Here is a 22,209-nt window from a genome sequence, read left to right as displayed (position 1 = left end):
TGGGCAGAGCACAAAGGCAGCTTCTGTAGGTGTAACATTGACTTTAATAACCAAAGGAGTTCATGCACGTGCCCTAGCCCCTAAAACTGATCTGTGCCCTGCACCCGTGCCAACTTACTCAGTGTCTAATTGTTTGGCCTTACGGGCCCTTTGACTACGTCTACGTGGTTCCCCAGACGGTACAGCAGAACTGGAGGTGGACTCCTGTGATTCCTGCCCTCTGACACTGGATCCCTTTGGCGGCCGTTTCCTGGGGCGTCTTGGCCTAGATGGGCCAGGCTGCGGCCCGGGCGACTGGGATGGCGAGCTACCAGCCTGTCCTGCCCGTTGCCCACCCGATGCACCTGGGACGGAAGGGGGGGGAGTCCGAGGTGTCGCGGTGTACCGGGACCTCCCCTACAGGGGGAGCCGGGTTGGACCACACCACCTCCTCCTCCCTCGGGGTGCCCGATGGCCCCCAGGCCTCTACATGGGTGGGGGATGCGAACGGACTGGCCATCCGACGCGCCCCCGACATCTGGCGCTGCCAGTCCTGGAGGCCCGTGCTGGTATCGACAGGGGTCTGCAGGTTTGCAACATGGAGCCCAGGGGGTTGTCGAACCCTGTCTGTGACAGTGCGACGCCGGCTCGCACATGGCCACTGGCGCCGATGCCCTCAGCGATGGCCTGCAGAGACTGGGCCATGGCCTGCTGAGACTGGGCCATGGCCTGCTGAGACTGGGCCATGGCCTGCTGAGACTGGGCTATGGCGTTGAGCGCCTCTGCCATCTGGCGCTGGCACTGGCTCATGGCCTCCTGTGAGAGGGCAGCCATTTCCTGGGCCACAGACGCCGCCTGCACGGAAAGCCCCAGGCCTCGCAAACCGCTCCCCATGTCTGACACCGTCGCACCCATTGCCTCCACCGCGGACGCCACCCGTGCAGTGTCAGCTTGGGTGGCACGCATGACCGGCACCACTCCCAGCTCCTGGACGCGGGTGGACTCCTCCACCTGCGACTGCAGCCGCCGCAAGCCGCCCGTCACCCTCTTCGCTCGTCTCCGGGTCGGTGGTTGCATCGGATCTATGTGTGGGTGTGGTAACTCCAGGAACCCGGGATCCATCTGGGCGGCAGATGTTCGCTTGGGCTGGGCTGCCCTCCGACCGCCCGGCCCCTCTGCTGCTCCTACCTCCACCTGCTGTACCGGGACGGCTGTGTTGTGCGCACCAGTGAGTGTACCAGACGACTCATCACTAAAGTGCCCAACCGAGGTGAGTGTTTCTGCGATGGTGGAGGGTGTTGGTGACAGCAGTGGCGTTGTGTCGTGCTCTTCGTCCCACTCTGAGTCCATGGCACTTTGGGGTGGGGGTTTCGTCTCCACCCATCCACTCTGAGTCACTGTCCGGTATTTCGTCTTCCTGAGTAGTGCTGTCCCGGGTAGGGGTGTCCTGGGCAGTGGTGTCCCGGGTAGTGGTGTCCTGGGTAGTGGTGTCCTGGGTAGTGGTGTCCTGGGTAGTGGTGTCCTGGGTAGTGGTGTCCTGGCTCGGATGTGACGGGAGCCTGTGGCTGCCCCCCTCGTCGCTGGATGGTCGCTCCCGCACGTGACGCCATAGGTCTCTCCGTCTCCCGTGGTGTGCGAGGGGCATCCTGCGGGCGTCGCATGCTGGAGGGTCCGGGTCTCTCCGTCTCCCGTGGTGTGCGAGGGGCATCCTGCGGGTGTCGCATGCTGGAGGGTCCAGGTCTCTCCGTCTCCCATGGCCTCCGAGGGGCATCCTGCGGGCGTCGCATGCTGGAGGGTCCGGTTCTCTCCGTCTCCCGTGGCCTCCGAGGGGCATCCTGCGGGCGTCGCATGCTGGAGGGTTCGGGTCTCTCCGTCTCCCGTGGCCTCCGAGGGGCATCCTGCGGGCGGTCTGCATCTGCGGGGATGGGTGCCTGGACGTTTGGTCCTGCGATACACAATGAAGCATGCATGGTTAGACATCAGGCAGTGATCAGGTGATATGGGGGAGGGGGATATAGGGGAGGGGGGATATGGGGACGGGCTGTCGGTGGCTCACTTGCTACTACGCCCCCGACCTCTGCATCAGCAACCTCCCGGTCGTCAGGTCTGCCAGCCAGTTCCAGGGCCCTTTCCTCGTGTTCGGTCAGTGGCCTCTCATCAGCGGGCCCTCCTCCAGTCCTCACATGCTCCCTATTGTTGTGTGCGCGCTTATCCTGGGGGGGGGGGGGGGTGGCAGGGGTAAAAGGGCAACACTGTTAGGCAGGTATATGAATGCACGCCATCGGTTGCGTGTGCATTGCAGAGGTTAAGGTCAGGGCTGGATTCACTTGGGGATATAGGGGATATTGGGGAGGGGGGATATGGGGGAGGGGGGATATGGGGGAAGGGGGGATATGGGGGAGGGGGGATATGGGGGATATGGGGGAGGGGGGGATATGGGGAGGGGGGATATGGGGGAGGGGGGATATGGGGGAGGGGGGGATATGGGGGAGGGGGGATATCGGGGAGGGGGGATATGGGGGAGGGGGGATATGGGGGAAGGGGGGATATGGGGGAGGGGGATATGGGGGAAGGGGGGATATGGGGAGGGGATATGGGGGAGGGGGGATATGGGTGGGGGGGAGGGGGGATATGGGGGAGGGGGGATATGGGGGATATGGGGAGGGGGGTATGGGGGAGGGGGGCATGGGGATATGGAGGAGGGGGAATATGGGGGAGGGGGGATATGGGGAGGGGGGATATGGTGGATGTGGGGGAGGGGGATATGGGGGAGTGGGGGATATGGGGGAGGGGGGATATGGGGGAGGGGTATATGGGGGAGGAGGGGATATGGGGGAGGGGGGATATGGGGGATATGGGGGAGGGGGATATGTGGGATATGGGGGAGGGGGGATATGGGGGAGGGGGGATATGGGGGATATGGGGGAGGGGGGATATGGCGGAGGGGGGATATGGGGGAGGCTCACCCTGTCTGCCCTGACGAGGTCGTTCACCTTCTTGTGGCACTGGGTGCCTGTCCGTGGTGTCAGGGCCGCAGCGGTGACGGCCTCTGCCACTTCCCTCCACAGATGCCGGCTGTGGCGTGGGGCAACTCTGCGGCCGTACCCGGGATACAGGGCGTCCCTCCTCTGCTCCACCGCGTCCAGGAGCGCCTCCACATCCCGTGACTCGAACCTCGGGGCTGAGCGGCGGCCAGCCATCCAGTCGGGTGTTGCGGTCGGGTATTCCGGTCGGGTGGGGGGGAGCAGCGCGGCCATATGAGCCGTCACGCTGTGCGGCGCGTATGATGCTGCACGGCGTGAACCACTGCGCAAGCGCGGATCCCGTTACGTCGCTGCTAGCCCATTTTGGGCCGGAGACCTTCGACCCATTTTTCCGACATGAAGCAAGTCGGATTTGCGCCGTTTTTTGCGCCGATCGGCAGACTTTCCGCCGATAACGGAGAATTTCGCCCAAGATGTCAAACTGAGGAACTGTTGTCCTCTCAGATGGAAATATAAGAAGCCACGGCACAATTTCAAACAAAATTAGTGGAGTGCTTTGCATTGTCCTGGTCAATAATTATCTCGGAACCAACATCATAAAAACAGATGATCTGCTTCTTAACACATTGCTGTTTGAGGCAGTTTGCTGCCATGTTTCCCACAACAATGACAACACTTCAAAATTAATCCATTAGCTGGACAGCACTATGGGACATCCAAGGTGCTATGAAAATGCATTCTTTGTTTACGTAAGAGATCCCCTGTAGTTGTGGGTGCACAGAGAGCCCTTTGTGAGAATAGGAAGGAGAAACACATGGAAAGGAAACTTGTCGGCGAAAGGGGAAAGGAGTCTTTATTTCTGCTCAGAGCAAGAAAGCATTTATTGTTGAGACTTAAACATTACAAGCCAAAGAATCCTGTGACTCATCACGAAATTCGCTGGTACTTACTATGGGCGCGATCCAATAGCCACGCTGCACTCGAAAAGCAGCTCGCCGCGGCGGAGCTTGGCCGGTACAAACCGGGAGACCCCGGTCCCAGGATCCACCGGGCTCACAACGCCTCGCGGATCTAATGCGATCTCGCGAGATACTGCGAAGTAAATCCCGCCCATTGTGGGCGGATCACTTATTAGCAAATCTGCATATTAGAGCGAGACAGCCACCTCACTTTAATGTGCAGATTCCTGAGGTACCCGAGACATTGGGATTCATCCCTTTCACCTTGGAGACCTTGGGCGAGCGCCGTTCAGCACTAGACCCCACAAACAGGAGCCAACGGAATGGCAATCATGGGGGTTTCCCAGGGGACCAGAGGCCCCAGTTGCCTGCCCTTTGGGGAGTGTGGTGCCCTGGCATGTTGCCACCTGGGCACCCTGACACTGCCCACCTGGCATCCTGGCACGGCCACCTGGGTGCCAGCCTGGCACTGCCAGCACTCAGGGGCATTGCCTGGGTGCCAGGTTGGCACTGCTAAGGTGCCAAGCTGGCATTTTTTTGCATGGGTGCGATTGGGCCAGGGTGCCCTGCGTGGGTGTTAGGGGAGGGCTGCGGGCACCCTCCAATAGTGCTTTGGGGCTTGGGGGAGCGTCAGGGGTCATGTCAGAGGCTTTGGAGATTGGGACCCCATTCGAAAATGGCAACCCGATCTCTCTCTACACAGAGGAATTCCGGCGAGCGGAGCTCCACGGTTTAGAAAACGGTGCTCAGTGCGGCCTCGGCTGCACCTTCCCGCTGAGGCCCCTTATTTAATCTGAGTGCCGTTGAATAGCCTTGTGTTCCTCGGCACTGTGAGCACCGGGCAGCACTCGGCAACACGTTGCGAATCAGGCCCTCTATATATAAACGGCATTCCAATGGATTTCAGCTGATGAACTCGAATAGCTAGCAAAACTGAGTGACAGGCCTAGCAAGGCACAGGAAATCTTATATCCACAATCATTTGGAAGGGAAACAAGTATTGTACTCACTGGTCTCTGGGTTAACCTTATCTGAACTTATATAGAATACCTGATATCCCAGTGTCAGATCCAAGACAATAGTCCAGTTAAACCTGGGGATAATGCAGGTACTGGAATCCCTGCCTTCCTTTCAAATGGCTGTGGTTCTAATTCCCGACACACCGGACCCTTCGACATGTCAATCAGCATTGGGAAAAACACAACAGGTGGGGCCTCTCACAGTGGCGGAGACATAATGAAGCATTTCACTGACAATTCTGAAAGGGTTTGAGACCCTCTTCAGGAAAGGCACGTTTGTGCGTTAAAGGGAAATTAAATTGCAACACATTTGGATGTGATTAATTGGGAATAAATGGAAGGGGACAGCTGGGGTGCCGGCTCCGCACCATTAATTGACTGGTGAGGTGAAGCAACAGCTTCTGTTGTCTCTTCATCAAAAAGAAGCAACTGATTGTCAGAAGTTACACAGCTCTGACTGGGACAACCGATAACCTCGTGACTGATGATATTGTTCAGCATTGAGAAATCAACCATAAAATAACAGCTGAGCAAATGATCATTTCAGAAAATGACAGAAACAGTGAAAAGGAAAAGTAGGTTTGAGTTATATTTAGAAGCTCATTTTGTGTATGACGTGTTTTCAGACAGTTAATCAGTCCCAGCTGCCAACCAATCCTTTTCTACTTCTTCGTACAAGTGAAAGTGTTTGTCTCAGATTTTAACTCCATTGTCTGTAATCTCAAATCTTCACAGTCGGGGTTTAATATTTTATAACTGAAATCTTATTGCCTATTGATTTTGATATTTTTAGAGTTGGAAGTGAGTGTTCGACATTCCTCAGTATTTTCCAGTATTGTGCACAAACTGAACAGATTTAATTAACTCCCAGCCTATCATCCCTGCCATTGTACAATGAATTATGACCCATTCGAATTTTTTAGGAGGGTGAGAAAAATGGAAACTGTGCAGGAAGCAGGAGGGAAACACATATGTGCGGTGGGACAGAAGAGTATAAAAAGTTTGAAGAGGGCATAGAGAGGAGCAGGCAGAAGGAAAGAGTGATGAAGAGAGAACATCAAACCAGTTGGATAAGGAGATTGAGAATCAAGGAGTAAATAAGGGGATCAGGGGTATGGGGAGAAGGCAGGAGAATGGGGATGAGAAAAATATCAGCCATGATTGAATGGCGGAGCAGACTCGATGGGCTGAATGGCCATAAGACACAGGAACAGAATTAGGCCACTCGGCCCATCGAGTCTGCGCCACCATTCAATCATGGCTGATATTTTCTCATCCCCATTCTCCTGCCTTCTCCCCATAACCCCTGATCCCCTTATTAATCAAGAACCTATCTATCTCTGTCTTAAAGACACTCAGTGATTTGGCCTCCACAGCCTTTTGCGGCAAAAGTTGAAGAAATTCCTCCTCATCTCTGTTTTAAAGGATCGTCCCTTTAGCCTGAGATGGTGTCCTCTGGTTCTAGTTTTTCCTGCAAGTGGAAACATCCTCTCCACGTCCACTCTATCCAGGCCTCGCAGTATCCTGTAAGTTTCTATAAGATCCCCCCTCAGCCTTTTAAACTCCAACGAGTACATGATGTGCAGATGCCGGCGTTGGACTGGGGTGAGCACAATAAGAAGTCTTACACCAGGTTAAAGTCCAACATGTTTGTTTCAAACACTAGCTTTCGGAGCGCTGCTCCTTCCTCAGGTTCTATTGGCCAAGTTGGGGCAAGTCTCAGCCAGGTGATTGTTTCGCAGACATTGCAGGGTTGTGACCCCCATTTCACCCCACCACTGTCTCCTGACCAAGAGGGAAAATCCTGCCCACAATAAACTTAAGGAAAGGATTCAAAGAATTCTCGGCATGTTCAATGAAATCGGGAGATTGGTTTTTTTTTTACATTGACCTGGCCATGTTATCAGATTGTAAAAGGTGAGCAATATTTAATATTTATACCTTACACTGCACTGGGGAAATGGATTGAATAGCAAAATGCTATCATTGGTTTCTCAGTTGAACTTAACTCTTACAGTGCTGGCTGTGTTCCATCACAACTTAAACATTAAATAAATATTTCAATTGAAGTTGCCTTTGTTCTGGGGATATCTCTCTGCTTTGAGATATATCGGGCACAATCTACCCAAATGGGGACAGAGTCCCGTAGCACGAGATTAGCCAGGTGTTTCCCGCCGAGAAACAGCCCGCTATCTAACGCCCATCCGAGTGGATTGGGGGCCTTCGCGGGGAACTGCCCGAAGAGGCCGCACATTGCCCCGATTTGTGCACTGAGGAGCTCCGCTTGCCGGATGGGCTGTCGCACTCGAACGTGCAGATTTGCCAGAAAGTGATGCCGTCCACAATGCTTGGGATTCCCATCGTGACGTCTCGCGAGTTTGCATTAAATCTTGCGAAATGTGGCGAGTCGGGCAAATCCCAGCAGTGGGATCTCCCAGCATCTACTGGTCGTATAGCGCCACGCCGCACTTTTCAGCTGGGACCAGTAGATCCCGCCCATCAATTTTTCCTTTGAGTTTGTGAACAGGCCAGAGGTGAGGAATACAACCAATTTCTGAATCTCCCTCAATCTAACTATCCAGGAATTAGAATCAACTGACGGCAAACCCAGATTGGTTGATTGTGTTCTGGTGAAGCAGTATAATCATGGAATGGAATTTGGAGATTGCACAGATTTGTACAGAGAACAAAGAAGGACAAAGAAAAATTACAGCACAGGAACAGGCCATTCGGCCCTCCAAGTCTGCGTCGATCCAGATCCTCTATCTAAAACTGTCGCCTATTTTCTAAGGATCTGTATCCCTCTGTTCCCCGCCCATTCATGTATCTGTCTAGATACATCTTAAATGATGCTATTGTGCCCGCCTCTACCACCTCCGCCGGCAATGCATTCCAGGCACCCACTACCCTCTGCGTAAAGAACTTTCCACGCATATCTCCCTTAAACTTTTCCCCTCTCACCTTTAACTCGTGACCCCTAGTAATTGAGTCCCCCACTCTGGGAAAAAGCTTTTTGCTATCCACCCTGTCTATACCTCTCATGACTTTGTAGACCTCAATGAGGTCCCCCCTCAACCTCCGTCTTTCTAATGAAAATAATCCTAATCTACTCAACCTCTCTTCATAGCTAGCACCCTCCATACCAGGCAACATCCTGGTGAACCTCCTCTGCACCTTCTCTAAAGCATCCACATCCTTCTGGTAATGTGGCGACCAGAACTGCACGCAGTATTCCAAATGTGGCCTAACCAAAGTCTTATACAACTGTAACATGACCTGCCGACTCTTGTACTCAATACCCCTTCCGATGAAGGAAAGCATGCCGTATGCCTTCTTGGCCACTCTATCGACCTGTGCAGCCATCTTCAGTGTACAATGGACCTGAACACACAGATCTCTCTGTATATCAATTTTCCCCAGGACTCTTCCATTGACCGTATAGTCCGCTCTTGAATTGGATCTTCCAAAATGCATCACCTCGCATTTGCCCGGATTGAACTCCATCTGCCATTTCTCCGCCCAACTGTCCAATCTATCTATATTCTGCTGTATTCTCTGACAGTCCCCTTCACTATCTGCTACTCCACCAATCTTAATGTCATCTGCAAACTTGCTAATCAGACCACCTATACCTTCCTCCAGATCATTTATGTATATCGCAAACAACAGTGGTCCCTGCACGGATCCCTGTGGAACACCACTGGTCACAGTTCTCCATTTTGAGAAACTCCTTTCCACTACTACTCTCTGTCTCCTGTTGCCTAGCCAGTTCTTTATCCATCTAGCTAGTACACCCTGGACCTCATGAGACTTCACTTTCTCCATTAGCCTACCATGGGGAACCTTATCAAATGCCTTACTGAAGTCCATGTATAGGACATCTACAGCCCTTCCCTCATCAATCAACTTTGTCACTTCCTCAAAGAATTCTATTAAGTTGGTAAGACATGACCTTCCCTGCACAAAACCATGTTGCCTATCACTGATAAGCCCATTTTCTTCCAAATGGGAATAGATCCTGTCCCTCAGTATCTTTTCCAGCAGCTTCCCTACCACTGATGTCAGGCTCACCGGTCTATAATTATCTGAATTATCCCTGCTACCCTTCTTAAACAAGGGGACAACATTAACAATTCTCCAGTCCTCCGGTACCTCACCCGTGTTCAAGGATGCTGCAAAGATATCTGTTAAGGCCCAAGCTATTTCCTCTTCACGTCCTTCAGTAACCTGGGATAGATCCCATCCGGACATGAGGACTTGTCCACCTTAATGCCTTTTAGAATACGCAACACATCCTCCCCCCTTATGCCGACTTGACCTAGAGTAATCAAACATCTATCCCTAACTCAACATCTGTCATGTCCCTCTCCTCGGTGAATACTGATGCAAAGTACTTGTTAAGAATCTCACCCATTTTCTGACTCCACGCATAACTTTCTTCCTTTGTCCTTGAATGGGCCAACCCTTTTGCACAACAAAATGAAAGTTACAGCCGCATTGAGTAAATTGTCAAATTCTCAGTGAAATGAGAATCCAGGAGGGCGGATGGTTCCGGTGATATTTATTTGGTTTTAGGAGACTTGGTGAAATTTGATTTTGTGTCGAGCACGTTCCGGATAAAGATCAATTGAACACTCTTTGCTGAACATTATTTCAAGGCATTGTTCTGTGAAAGAGGGATGAGGTAACAGTTTAGATTTGGAATGATTATAGAAACAGCAGCAAGAAGCCACAGGCTTCTCGTATGTTGGACGAATGTTACTGTCCAAAAGTTCAACTAGAAATTTAAAAATTTTATTTTCAAAAAATGTACAGCAAAATATTCAGAAGTTACTGGATGGAAAAGTCAGAGCAAAAATGCAATCTTTCTTCAAGACAAACACTTCGAGTGGAAATTGTTTCCATTTGATTATTCTCATGCAGGTGTTGAGAATACCCAGTGACCATACCTCACAGGCTTTTCCCAACTGTAAAAGCATTTGCACGTCACAATTTCAGATTGTAACAGTTGTAATACGTGTTGGACAAAGCCACATTTTAAGTCTGTCAAGATTTACAAATATGAGGCATTTTGGAAATGGAACATACACAGACTTGAGAACTGTGAACATACTGTGCTACTGTGCTTGTAAAAGAAACAAAGGAGGGCCATAAAAACATTAAAAATAACAAAGATTGTTGTTCTTCTCCCACAGACTTGCTGGTGTCCAACAGCTGCATTCCATTCCGAGGGTCTGCGGAGGGTTTGGATTTCCAGACCCTGCTGCTCGATGAGGAGAGAGGGAAACTATTACTGGGAGCCAAGGATCACATCTTCCTACTTAACTTGGATGATCTGAACAAAAATATCAGGAAGGTCAGAGAATATCTCCCACCATCACTTGGTTTATTTGCCAGAAGACAAATTCATTTCTATTTCTCGAACGTGCAAATAAATGTTAATTTCCTTGGATCAAGTTCAAAACTTTTGTTTACCAAAGAGCTCACATCCAATATGACCTGCAGGATGTCACAAACGATGGTGCTTTGTGGACCTTTCTTTCAGCAGCTCATACCTGTATGTGTGCAAAGCATTTCCTGTCTTAAATCTAGTTTTACGTTGGGATGCAAACTTACACAATGATATATTGTGCCGGAACCATTTTTGCATGTGGATTTCTCCAGTTTCTAAGGAGGAATTAATTAACATCAAATGAGGCAATGAAGACTTGTTTGAATGATTAAGGTGATGAAGGTGACTGAGATGTCAGCTGTGCCTCAGTCACGAGCGCATTTGCCTCGAAACAAATGGGTTTGGGTTCAAGTCCCAACACAAAGACTTGAGCACAGAATCCAACTGACATTCAGTGCAGAACTACAGAATGCTGCATTGTTAGAGATGGGATGTTACCTTCGGAGGAAAGGGTGAACAGGTTTGGTCTGTATCTAGTAGGAGTTTAGAACATTGAGAGGTGTTTTATTGACACATATAGGCTGTGATCGTACAGCCTCAATGCGCTCGACTCGGTATTGCGGTACAGTAGCATAGTAGTTAGCACTGCTGCTTCACATCTCCAGGGTCCCAGGTTCGATTCCGGACTTGGCTCACTGTCTGTGCGGAGTCTGCACGTTCTCCCCGTGTCTGCGTGGGTTTCCTCCGGGTGCTCCGGTTTCCTCCCACAGTCCAAAGATGTGCAGATTAGATGGATTGGCCATGATAAATTGCCCTTAGCGTCCAAAAATGATTAGGTGGGGTTACTGGGTTACGGGGATAGGGTGGAGGTGTGGGCTTGGGTAGAGTGCTCTTTCCAAGGGGCAGTGCAGACTCGATGGGCCAAATGGTCTCCCTCTGCATTGCAAATTCTCTGATTCTATGAAATCTCACAAGAAGCCTCTCACAAAATTTATGACACTTAGGGCGATTTGTCCTCAATTGGTGGGATACAGATTTCCATATTTAAAAGCACAGTTAGCTTCACTTGAATATGTTCAGCCCAGAGTCCCCCCCACCCCGGGATCTGATGCCGTGGCGCCGATTTGCACTGGCTTCCACAAATGGTGAGCAGGTTTAGCGGCACTTTGGGAGGTCTCCCAGGCAATTGGAGACCCCTGCGCGGTAGGGCTTTGAGCAGGGTAGTACCATGTCACCCCCAATGCCACCTGGGCACCTTGGCAGTGTCACCCTGGCACTGCTAGGCTGACAGGGGCACGGTTTTGTCCTGCCCAAGTGCGTCACCTCACACGTATCCGGATTGAATTCCATTTGCCACTGATCAGCCCATCTGACCAGCCCGTCTATATCCTCCAGTAATCGAAGGCTATCCTCCTCACTATTTACCACCCCACCAATTTTCGCAAACTTACTGATCAGCCTCCTACATTCTTTTCCAAATCATTTATATAACCCACAAACAGCAAGGGCCCAACACTGGTCCCTGCGGGACCCCACTGGGCACAGCTTTCAGTCAAAAAAAACACCCCTCACCCATCCCCCTCTGCTTCCTGCCACTCAGCTAATACTGGATCCAATTTTCCAAATTTCCTTGGATCCCATGGGCTCTTACCGTCGCTACCGTCTCCCATGTGGGACCTTATCAAAAGCCTTGCTGAATTCCAAGTAGACTACGTCAAAAATTGCCCTCATCTACTCACCTGATCACCTCTTTGGAAAATCCAATCAAGTTGGTCAGACATGACCTCCCCCTTACAAAACCATGCTGTCTGTTCTTAATTAATCCCGGCCTCTCCAAATGCAGATCAATTCTGTCTCTCAGAATTGCTCTCAATATTTTCCCCACCACTGAGGTTAGACTGACTGGCCTGTAGTTTCCTGGTTTATCCCTTCTTGAATAATGGGATCACATTGACTATCCTCCAGTCCTCCGGCACCTCTCCTCTGGCCAGAGAGGAATTGAAAATTATTGCCCCCGCCCCGGCTATTTCCACCCGTGCCTCACTCAACAGCCTGGGTTACATTTCATCGGGCCCTGGAGAGCATGACAGACCACTGTCTCTCTGTTTATGTTAATTAATTTATTGTATCTTATCCATTTCCTTCACTATCTTTGCTTCTACTGATATTTTGTCAAGTTCTTCCTCCTTAGTAAACACTTATAAAAATAACTCTTGAGTATTCTAGCCTTGCCCTTTGCCCCTAAGCATACACCACCCTCTATATCCCAAATAGTACTCACTCCATCTTTTACTATCGATTAAAATCATTACAGTGCAGAAGGTCTATTGAAACTGCACCTACCTTTCAAAATACGAAGTCTTACAACACCAGCTTAAAGTCCAACAGGTTTGTTTCGATGTCACTAGCTTTCGGAGCGCTGCTCCTTCCTCAGGTGAATGAAGAGGTATGTTCCAGAACGTACCTCTTCATTCACCTGAGGAAGGAGCTAGTGACATCGAAACAAACCTGTTGGACTTTAACCTGGTGTTGTAAGACTTCGTACTGTGCTCACCCCAGTCCAACGCCGGCATCTCCACATCATACCTTTCAAAAGACCACCCTACGTAGGTTCAATCCCCTGCATTATTCCTGCATGGCCAATCCACCTAACCTGCACATCTTTTGACTGAGAGGAAACCGGAGCATCTGTTTGAAACCCACACAGACACGGGGAGAAGTGCGAACGCCACACAAGCAGTCAACAGAGGGTGGAATTGAACCTGCGTCCCTGGATCTGTGAGGCAGCAGTGCTAACCATTGTGCCACCGAGCAGATTTTGGGGTTCCCTTTTATGCTAACTGACATTTTATTCTCATATAACAGTCTTATTTTCCTCTTCACCTCTCTTCTCAACTTTTTGTATTTAACTTTGTTTTCACTTGAAGAATTCACTTGATATGTATCACAAACTCTCCTTTTTTGTTTCATCTCCCTCACCTTTCAAGGAGCCCTGTTTTTGGCTTTCTTCCCTTTTGCTCTTGTTGGAATGTACCGGGCCTGTACCCAAGGTATTTCTCCCTTGAAGGTCACCTATTGTTCTGTTACAGTTTTCCTGTCAGTTCCTGGTTCCATCGTATCCCTTCCAACCACATTGGAATTAACCCTGTACACACGGCTGCCACTGTTCGTTGGTGGTGGAGGGTTTGAATGTTTGTGGAAGGGGAAGCAATCAAGCGGGCTGCTTTGTCCTGGATGGTATCGAGCTTATTGAGTGTTGTTGGAGCTGCGCTCATCCAGGCAAATGGAGAGTATTCCATTACACTCCTGACTTGTGCCTTGTAGATGGTGGGCAGGCTTTGGGCGGGTCAGGAGGGGAGTTACTCGGATTCCTATTCTTTGACCTGCCCTGCTAGCCACAGTATTAATATGGCTAGTCCAGTTCAGTTTCTGGTCAATGGTAACTCCCAGGATGTTGATTATTGTATAACCCTCAGGAACAATCCTCAGGAACTGCTATTTTGAATACAACTTGCTTGTGATAATGTTCTTTTATTATTTTGCTATCCATAACTTTTATGTGGATGACTATGATCTTGTGCAGATAAAATAACTGTAAAAACTGAAATAATGATTGGTGCAATACAACGTCACAATCTGACCCCAGTTTCCATTCATTGTTGGGTGGAATTCTAATTGTTGATATTTGAATTTCATGAGAGCTTGTAGCCTGTCCATAAGGGGAATTTAATTCAGCATGGACACTGAAAGTTGATGTTCAGAGATTAATCTCAAATTCCTGTTGTCCCAATTAATGCCAGCAGCTGGTTTCTCAGTCGATTATTCAAAGTGAATCAGCTTGCTCTGATGAACAATAAGAACTGATGTGGTTAGTTTAACAAACGGCTTAACTTGTTCTTTATGGGTTAATATGTTCTTGAAACCTTTCTGGAATTAAGTTTCACCAAAGATTTTTGAAATTGAGGTTCACATGCATTTCTGTTTGCACAGTTATGATAGATAAAAAACCAAGAGGGGTTTTGTTTCACAATCAGATCAAATGAAGAAGTTTCTTTGCAAGTTAGAATGCTACCATTCGTAACAATGCAATAACTTCAAAACTTGCTGAATATAATGGCACTATGAGGAAATCTGTCGATATGAAAGTAGTAAGAAACTGATTGAAATATGATACGTTAATGAGCAGTCCATACAATAAAACATGCAAACAAAAATGACAATTCCTCCGACCGAGACTATTGAGGTAGTTTGTATCATTTACAGTTTGAAGTTAGTTCCTATATCCCAAGTAATGTCTGCTGTCAATTTGATGGAGGCAATTTATTTTTTGGGACGATTTGTCCTGCAACAATGATGTATAACAGAAAGAAACTTGACACTTTACAGCCCTTTGTATTTTATTACAAAGCTCCTAATAGAGAGGATTAAATGTTCTGGGAAAATCTGCCTCCTGTTACAATATCAATGATAACTGGAATCTTTGTACCAAAGTCATGATTTAGTAGGTGAGGAACTTTAATCTCGAAAGGTAAAAGGTAAAAGTTCAGACCCAGTCTCAGTCCCATAATCATCTTGTGAATCACAAACTTGAAAAGTATTATCTTAACTAATAAACTTTCAAAACTTGTCGGTTAACATATTCCCCATTTTGCTATTATTAAAACCATTTGTTTATTTTTGAATTTCAGCTACTCAAGTTGTACATTTAACCATGGAAAGTAGACTGATCAGTTGCTAACAACTTTTGTGTCTCTTTGAATAAGCAATTGAATGAGTCAAATTGTAAATATCAGCAGTTCGCACAGAAGAATGATAGAGTTTCTGTAACAATTAAATGCCAGAAACCCTGGTGATTTTGAATTCCTGGCTGGTACCTTTAATACCTGGGGTGGAGGGAAACAAAAATAATCACCGGTGTAAGGATCTGCAGCCTTCACCAGCCAACACATTCATTAACCCTGCTCCTTCTGACCACCACCACATAAAGGTGCATGTCAGAGAAGCTCTGGGAATTCCAGGGCAGATCTGAAGGGTCAGGGACACAGAAATTTGCGTCTCCCCCCCCATTACCTTGCACGTCGTGTCCTGGGAATACTTCTCTCCGGAGCAGGAGCCAGGAAAATTGACCCAATAATCTGGGGCAGACAAACACAGCTCAACATCTTTGAGGCCCTTCGACTGGCTGGCGCCTCAACTGTTGCTTTGATTATCGGGCTGCCTATATTGACCGTGTAATTGATGTCCATTCTGCTCTCACTCCTGGATATTAATGCTGTGCCATACTTCTGAAGAGTGCAGATTGGAGGCTTGAAGGATGATCATTGAAAATACTGGAAAACAAAATTGAGACTAATTTATTGACCAGCCATAGACAAAATCAAATGGGATGAGAGGACAATAGTCCTCCATTCCATTCTTGTATTCATCCACCAAATCACTGGAAAGCCCAGTATTTATTGACAATCCCAAATGAATGTTTAGCCAATCAGAGGGCAGCTCAGAATCAACCACATCGCTGTGGGTCTGGAGTTAGAAATGGGTTAGAGTGGATAAGGGCGGCAGATTTCCCTGCCTAAAGAACATTAGTGAACCAGATGGGTTTTCTGGCAATACTGTCATCTCATGTTAACTATTACTGATCCTAACATTTTATCCCATTTGCTCCCCGCTCCATCACTGACAGCCAGAAATTAGCAATCACCAGGCTTGCTGACATTTCACTTATTTTTTATCCCAGATTATTCCAGATTTTAGTTAATTAATTAAACCGCAGCGGAGGTGGGATTTGTACTCATGTCTCCAGATCATTAGGCCGAGCCTTGGGATTACTAGTCTAGTGATATAACTACCAAGCTAATGCACCCTCTGTTGTAGCTGACCTTGCTGTCAGATGCAGGGTAATAGAGACAAATGTTACTTTAGCGAACTGTCAACAAGTAGGTTCAGGAAGCACATGGAAAATTCAGAGCAGCAATCTGCTAGGGAATGCACTGTAGATATCAATAAGTGCCAATTGTAAAAATAAAATATACACAATTATTTTAGGTGCTTACCTTCAATGTATAACTCTGTAAATAAATACTTATATAAAAGTATTACTGAAAAAGAGACATTAGACCCATATGAACATAAGATATAGGAACAGGAGTAGACCATTCGGCCCCTCGAGCCTGCTCCACCATTCAATAGGGTCATGGCTGATCTGACATACCTCACGTTCACTTTCCTGCCCTTTCCCCTTGATTCCCTGACTGATCACAAATCTGTCTGCCTTAGCCTTAGATATACAAAGGTCTCTGCCCCAACAGCCCTCTGTAGCAAGGAGTTGCAGCAAGACTTCCTGACTCTCATACTCCAACCCCCTTGAAATAAAGGTCAACATTCCATGAGCCTTCCTGATTACCTGCTGTCCCTGTGTGCTAGCTTGTGTTTCGTGCACAAGTACCCAGGTCCCTTGATGTTGCAGCTTTCTGCAGTTTTTCTCCATTTAAATAAAACTCTGTTCTTTTGTTCTCCCAGTCCAAAATGAACAACTTTACATTTTCCCACATTATGCTCCATTTACCAACTTTTTGCCCACTTATTTAACCTATCAATATCTCTATGCAAAATGCTTGTGTCCCTCTTGGAACTTGCCTTTCCACCTAGTTTTGTGTTGTCTGCAAACTACAGTACATTCGCTTCCTTTCTCCAAGTCATTAATACATATCGAATACAGCTGTGATCCCAGCACTGATCCCCGTGGAACTCCACTGGTTATAGGTTGCCATCCCCGTGGAACCCCACTGGTACAGGTTGCCATCCCCGTGTAACCCCACTGGTTACAGGTTGCCATCCCCGTGGAACCCCACTGGTTACAGGGTGCCAACCTGAAAAAGAGCCCCTTATCCCCACTCCCTGTTTCCTGCCCATGCCAATATACTACCTCCAACACCATGGGCTCATTTCGTATGACTTAATCGGTTGTGAGGTACCTGGTCGAAAGCCTTCTGCAAGTCCAAATACAACACATCTACTGGTTCCCCTCTAACCACTCTGGATGAGACTTCCCCGAATAAATTGGTCAGACACACTTTCCCTGTCATGAAGCCATGCTGACTCTGCTCGATTAGATTATGATTTTCCAAATGTGCTGTTATTACTTGCTCAATAATTGATTCCAACATTTTTCCAACAATAGATGTTAGGCTAATCGGCCGACAGTTACCCACATTTGGCCTCCCTCCCTTTCTGAATAGAGGTGTCACATTGGCAGTTTTTCAATCCTCTGGTACTTCACAAATGTTTGAAAAATTATAACCAGTGCAACCACTATCTCTGTCGCTACTTCTTTTAGGATGCAACCCATCAGGGCCAGGGACCTATCTGCCTTGAGCCCCATTATTTTGTCTAATATTACTTCTCTAGTGATGGTGATGGCATTTCATTACTCCCCTGTATTCCTCAGCATTAGTGGGATGTTCAAAATATCTTCCACCATAAAGACTGATGGAAAATATCTGTTTAACTCCTCTGCCACTTCATTGTTCCCCAGAACTAACCCCCAGATTTATTTTCTAAAGGGCTTATGATCACTTTGACCTCACTCTTCTTTGTTATAGGTTTAAAAAAGCTTTTGTCAGTTTTAAGTTTTCTTGATAGTTTGGCGTCGTAGTTTATTTTCTCTTTCTTATTTATCTTTAAAAGTCCTCCTTTTCTGGATTCTGAATTTATCCCAGACTTCAGGGCTATCACTGACATTTGCTTCTTATATTTTTGGCGCGATTCTCCGACCCCCCGCTGGGCCGTTGAATCGGCGGGGATCTGTGTGAATCGCGCCATGCCGCCCCGACGCCATTCTCCGACCCGTGAAAAACCGGGCGGGCGCGCATGGCACCGGGCCGCACGGAGAATCGCCGCAAATGGCCGGAGCGCCGATCCTCCGGCGGCGCCACGATGGGCTGTGCGGTATTCTGAAAAATCCGAGTCCCACCGTCGCCGTTCTAACATGCTCTGGGCCGGCGGGATCTCGGAGTTGAAGGGTCCGGGGTTGGCCTGTGGGGGGGGGGGGGGGGGGGGTGGAGGGGATCCAACCCTGTAGTGGCCTGGCCCGCGATCGGGGCCCACCGATCGGCGGGCCGGCCTCGCTGGCTGCGGACCTCTTTTCCTCCGCGCCGGTTCCTGGATCCCTGCGCCATTTGGCATCGGGGATGACGGCCAGTGCGATTGCGCTAGTTGGTGCCGGCCCAACTGCGTATGCCTGGACCCCGCGGCGCCAGGTCGAAGCCGGGACCGGCAGCTGGAGCAGCGTGGGCTGTTCCAGTGCTGTGCTGGCCCCCCCAGGACCTGCGAATCGGATCTCGGAACCGGCGCCGGAGGAAAGTACTCCCGTTTTGCCACTGGACCAGAGAATTGCGGCCTTATTTTCCAACTGAAAAAAAAAAGAAAAATCGCTTACTGTCGCATGTAGGCTTCAAATGTTACTGTAAAAAGTCCCTAGTCGCCACATTCCGGCGCCTGTTCGGGAGGCTGGTACGGGAATTGAACCGTGCTGCTGGCCTGCCTTGGTCTGCTTTCAAAGCCAGCGATTTAGCCCAGTTGTGCTAACCAGCTGAATGCTCTCCTTAACTTTCTTAGAATTTCCCTCTTAGAATTTTTCCTCCTTACTGGAACACATTTTGCTGAGAGTCATGAATTACCTCCTTCAATGTCTGTTACTTCTTGTTTACGGTCTTTCCTGCTAATCTATCTGCCCAGCCCACTTTAGCGAACTCAAAGAACAACAAACAAAGAAATGTACAGCACAGGAACAGGCCCTTCGACCCTCCAAGCCCGTGCCGACCATACTGCCCGACTAAACTACAATCTTCTACACTTCCTGGGTCCGTATCCTTCTATTCCCATCCTATTCATATATTTGTCAAGATGCCCCTTAAATGTCCCTATCGTCCCTGCTTCCACTACCTCCTCCGGTAGTGAGTTCCAGGCACCCACTACCCTCTGCGTAAAAAACTTGCCTCGTACATCTACTCTAAACCTTGCCCCTCTCACCTTAAACCTATGCCCCCTAGTAATTGACCCCTCTACCCTGGGGAAAAGCCTCTGACTATCCACTCTGTCTATGCCCCTCATAATTTTGTATACCTCTATCAGGTCGCCCCTCAACCTCCTTCGTTCCAGTGAGAACAAACCGAGTTTATTCAATCGCTCCTCATAGCTTATGCCCTCCATACCAGGCAACATTCTGGTAAATCTCTTCTGCACCCTCTCTAAAGCCTCCACATCCTTCTGGTAGTGTGGCGACCAGAATTGAACACTATACTCCAAGTGTGGCCTAACTAAGGTTCTATACAGCTGCAACATGACTTGCCAATTCTTATACTCAATGCCCCGGCCAATGAAGGCAAGCATGCCGTATGCCTTCTTGACTACCTTCTCCACCTGTGTTGCCCCTTTCAATGACCTGTGGACCTGTACTCCTAGATCTCTTTGACTTTCAATACTCTTGAGGGTTCTACCATTCACTGTATATTCCCTACCTGCATTAGCCCTTCCAAAATGCATTACCTCACATTTGTCCAGATTAAACTCCATCTGCCATCTCTCCGCCCAAGTCTCCAGACAATCTAAATCCTGCTGTATCCTCAGACAGTCCTCATCGCTATCCGCAATTCCACCAACCTTTGTGTCGTCTGCAAACTTACTAATCAGACCAGTTACATTTTCCTCCAAATCATTTATATATACTACAAAGAGCAAAGGTCCCAGCACTGATCCCTGTGGAACACCACTGGTCACAGCCCTCCAATTAGAAAAGCATCCCTCCATTGCTACCCTCTGCCTTCTATGGCCTAGCCAGTTCTGTATCCACCTTGCCAGTTCACCCCTGATCCCGTGTGACTTCACCTTTTGTACTAGTCTACCATGAGGGACCTTGTCAAAGGCCTTACTGAAGTCCATATAGACAACATCTACTGCCCTACCTGCATCAATCATCTTAGTGACCTCCTCGAAAAACTCTATCAAGTTAGTGAGACACGACCTCCCCTTCACAAAACCGTGCTGCCTCTCACTAATACGTCCATTTGCTTCCAAATGGGAGTAGATCCTGTCTCGAAGAATTCTTTCCAGTAATTTCCCTACCACTGAAGTCTATCCACATTTCATTGTAATTCCCTTTATTTAAGCTAAACACAGTTGTTTCCGAACCAAGTTTCTCACTCTCAAACTGAATATTAAATTCCATCATGTTGTGATCACTACTTCCGAGGGGATTTCTTATTCTGAGGTCATTTATTAAACCGGTCTCATTACCCAGATCCAATATAGCTTGCTCCCTGGTTGGCTCCATGACATATTACTCTAGAAATCTACCCCTAATGCACTCTAGGAATTCATTGTTTCAGCTGCCCTTTCCAACTTGATTAACCTAATCAACATGAAGATTAGTGTCCCCCATAATGGTGTCCCCCACCCACCCCGTGCAGCAGAGCCAACTGTGCTGCAATGTATTTGGTTGTTGCGGTTTTCCCTGAGAGGCCACTCCCTCAACAGAATCCAAAGCGGTATATCTGTTTTGCAGAGGGATGGCCACAGGGGATTCCTGAACTGTCAGCCTCACCCTCTTGTCCGGCCTGGTGGTCACCCATTGCCTTCGTGTCTGTTAACATCTTAGCCTGCGGTGTGACCACCTCACCATTGAGTGAAGGTATGCTGGGATGCTTCTTTTAAAGTTGTCCCACTGCTCGGTTTTCTCTCTCTCTCTCTCTCTCTCTCTCTCTCTCTCAATTCACCCAGTCAAAAGAGCAACTTTTAATTAATTGCTGAATTAAAGAACAAACGAGACTATAGAATGAAAATTAGATTGAAATTAGCTCTTAAATTTAAGTATTCCTTAAAACTTACCCTTTGAGTTCCTCTGTTTTGTCAAACTCCAGCTGCACTCAGGTGCAACAAGGCATCACTCAGTGCAGATATTTTGTTGAAGCTTTTTGCCTTGCACTCAGCAGAACAGTTTGCATGAATACCAATAATAAAGGGAGCGACAATTTAAACTGTTGAGGAGAGAGTGCTGATTGGTTGGCAAGTGAACTCTGATTGGTGCAACTGGAGAATGCAGCATGGAACAATTAACTGCCAAGACATTGCTCTGAAGAATGAATCAGGGAATGGCTGTCCCCTTGGGACAATCCTACCTGGTTTGAATTTGATGAAAAAGAAACTTTAGCAGTTAACTGTTCCTTAGTGAACCCTCAATGGCAATGCCTGGACAAATCGGAGCCCACTTGTGAACCAATCAGGACTCGCTCTTATACAGTATCAATTTTAACATTCTGCTCCTCCGATTAAAGCATAACTGGTTAATCTGCAGCATTGTGTTAGTTGTGAGTTTACCAATAATTTTTAGAACATCTGACCAAAATCGAATATTTTTTAAATTCTTCGCTGAGGAGCCAGAAATCCATTAGAGTTCTGAAACACCTGGGGCGAAATTCTCCGTTATCGGCGCAAAGTCCGCCGATCGGCGCAAAAAACGGCGCAAATCCGACCTGCATCACGCCGGCAAAAACGTTGTGAAGTCTCCGGCCCGAAATGGGCTAGCAGCGACGTGATGGGATCCGCGCTTGTTCACGTGGTTCACGCCATGCAGCGTCATACATGCCGCACGGCGTGACGGCTCATAAGGCCGCGCTGCTCCCCCCCACCCGACCGGAACACCCGACCGGAACACCCGACTGGATGGCTGGCCGCCGCTCAGCCCCGAGGTTCGAGTCACGCGATGTGGAGGCGCTCCAGGACGCAGTGGAGCAGAGGAGGGACGCCCTGTATCCCGGGCTCGGCTGCAGAGTTGCCCCACGCCACAGCCGGCGTCTGTGGAGGGGGGTGGCAGAGGCCGT

General features: G+C 48.5%; 1 protein-coding gene across 3 annotated transcripts in view; it reads left to right on the top strand.

Annotated features, from left to right (window-relative positions):
• Positions 1 to 22,209, top strand: part of LOC140387805 (semaphorin-3D-like) — a 482,389-nt gene that overhangs the window by 177,212 nt on the left and 282,968 nt on the right. For all 3 annotated transcript variants that reach the window (XM_072470941.1, XM_072470940.1, XM_072470942.1), the window contains one exon: positions 10,137 to 10,297. In XM_072470941.1, the coding sequence (XP_072327042.1) occupies positions 10,137 to 10,297 (161 nt within the window). The remainder of the gene's footprint in view (positions 1 to 10,136; positions 10,298 to 22,209) is intronic.

Source organism: Scyliorhinus torazame, chromosome 13, assembly GCF_047496885.1.
Source record: "Scyliorhinus torazame isolate Kashiwa2021f chromosome 13, sScyTor2.1, whole genome shotgun sequence".
NCBI lineage: Eukaryota > Metazoa > Chordata > Chondrichthyes > Carcharhiniformes > Scyliorhinidae > Scyliorhinus > Scyliorhinus torazame.
The sequence above is the reverse complement of the archived record's forward strand: the minus strand, read 5'-3'. Positions and strand labels throughout refer to the sequence as shown.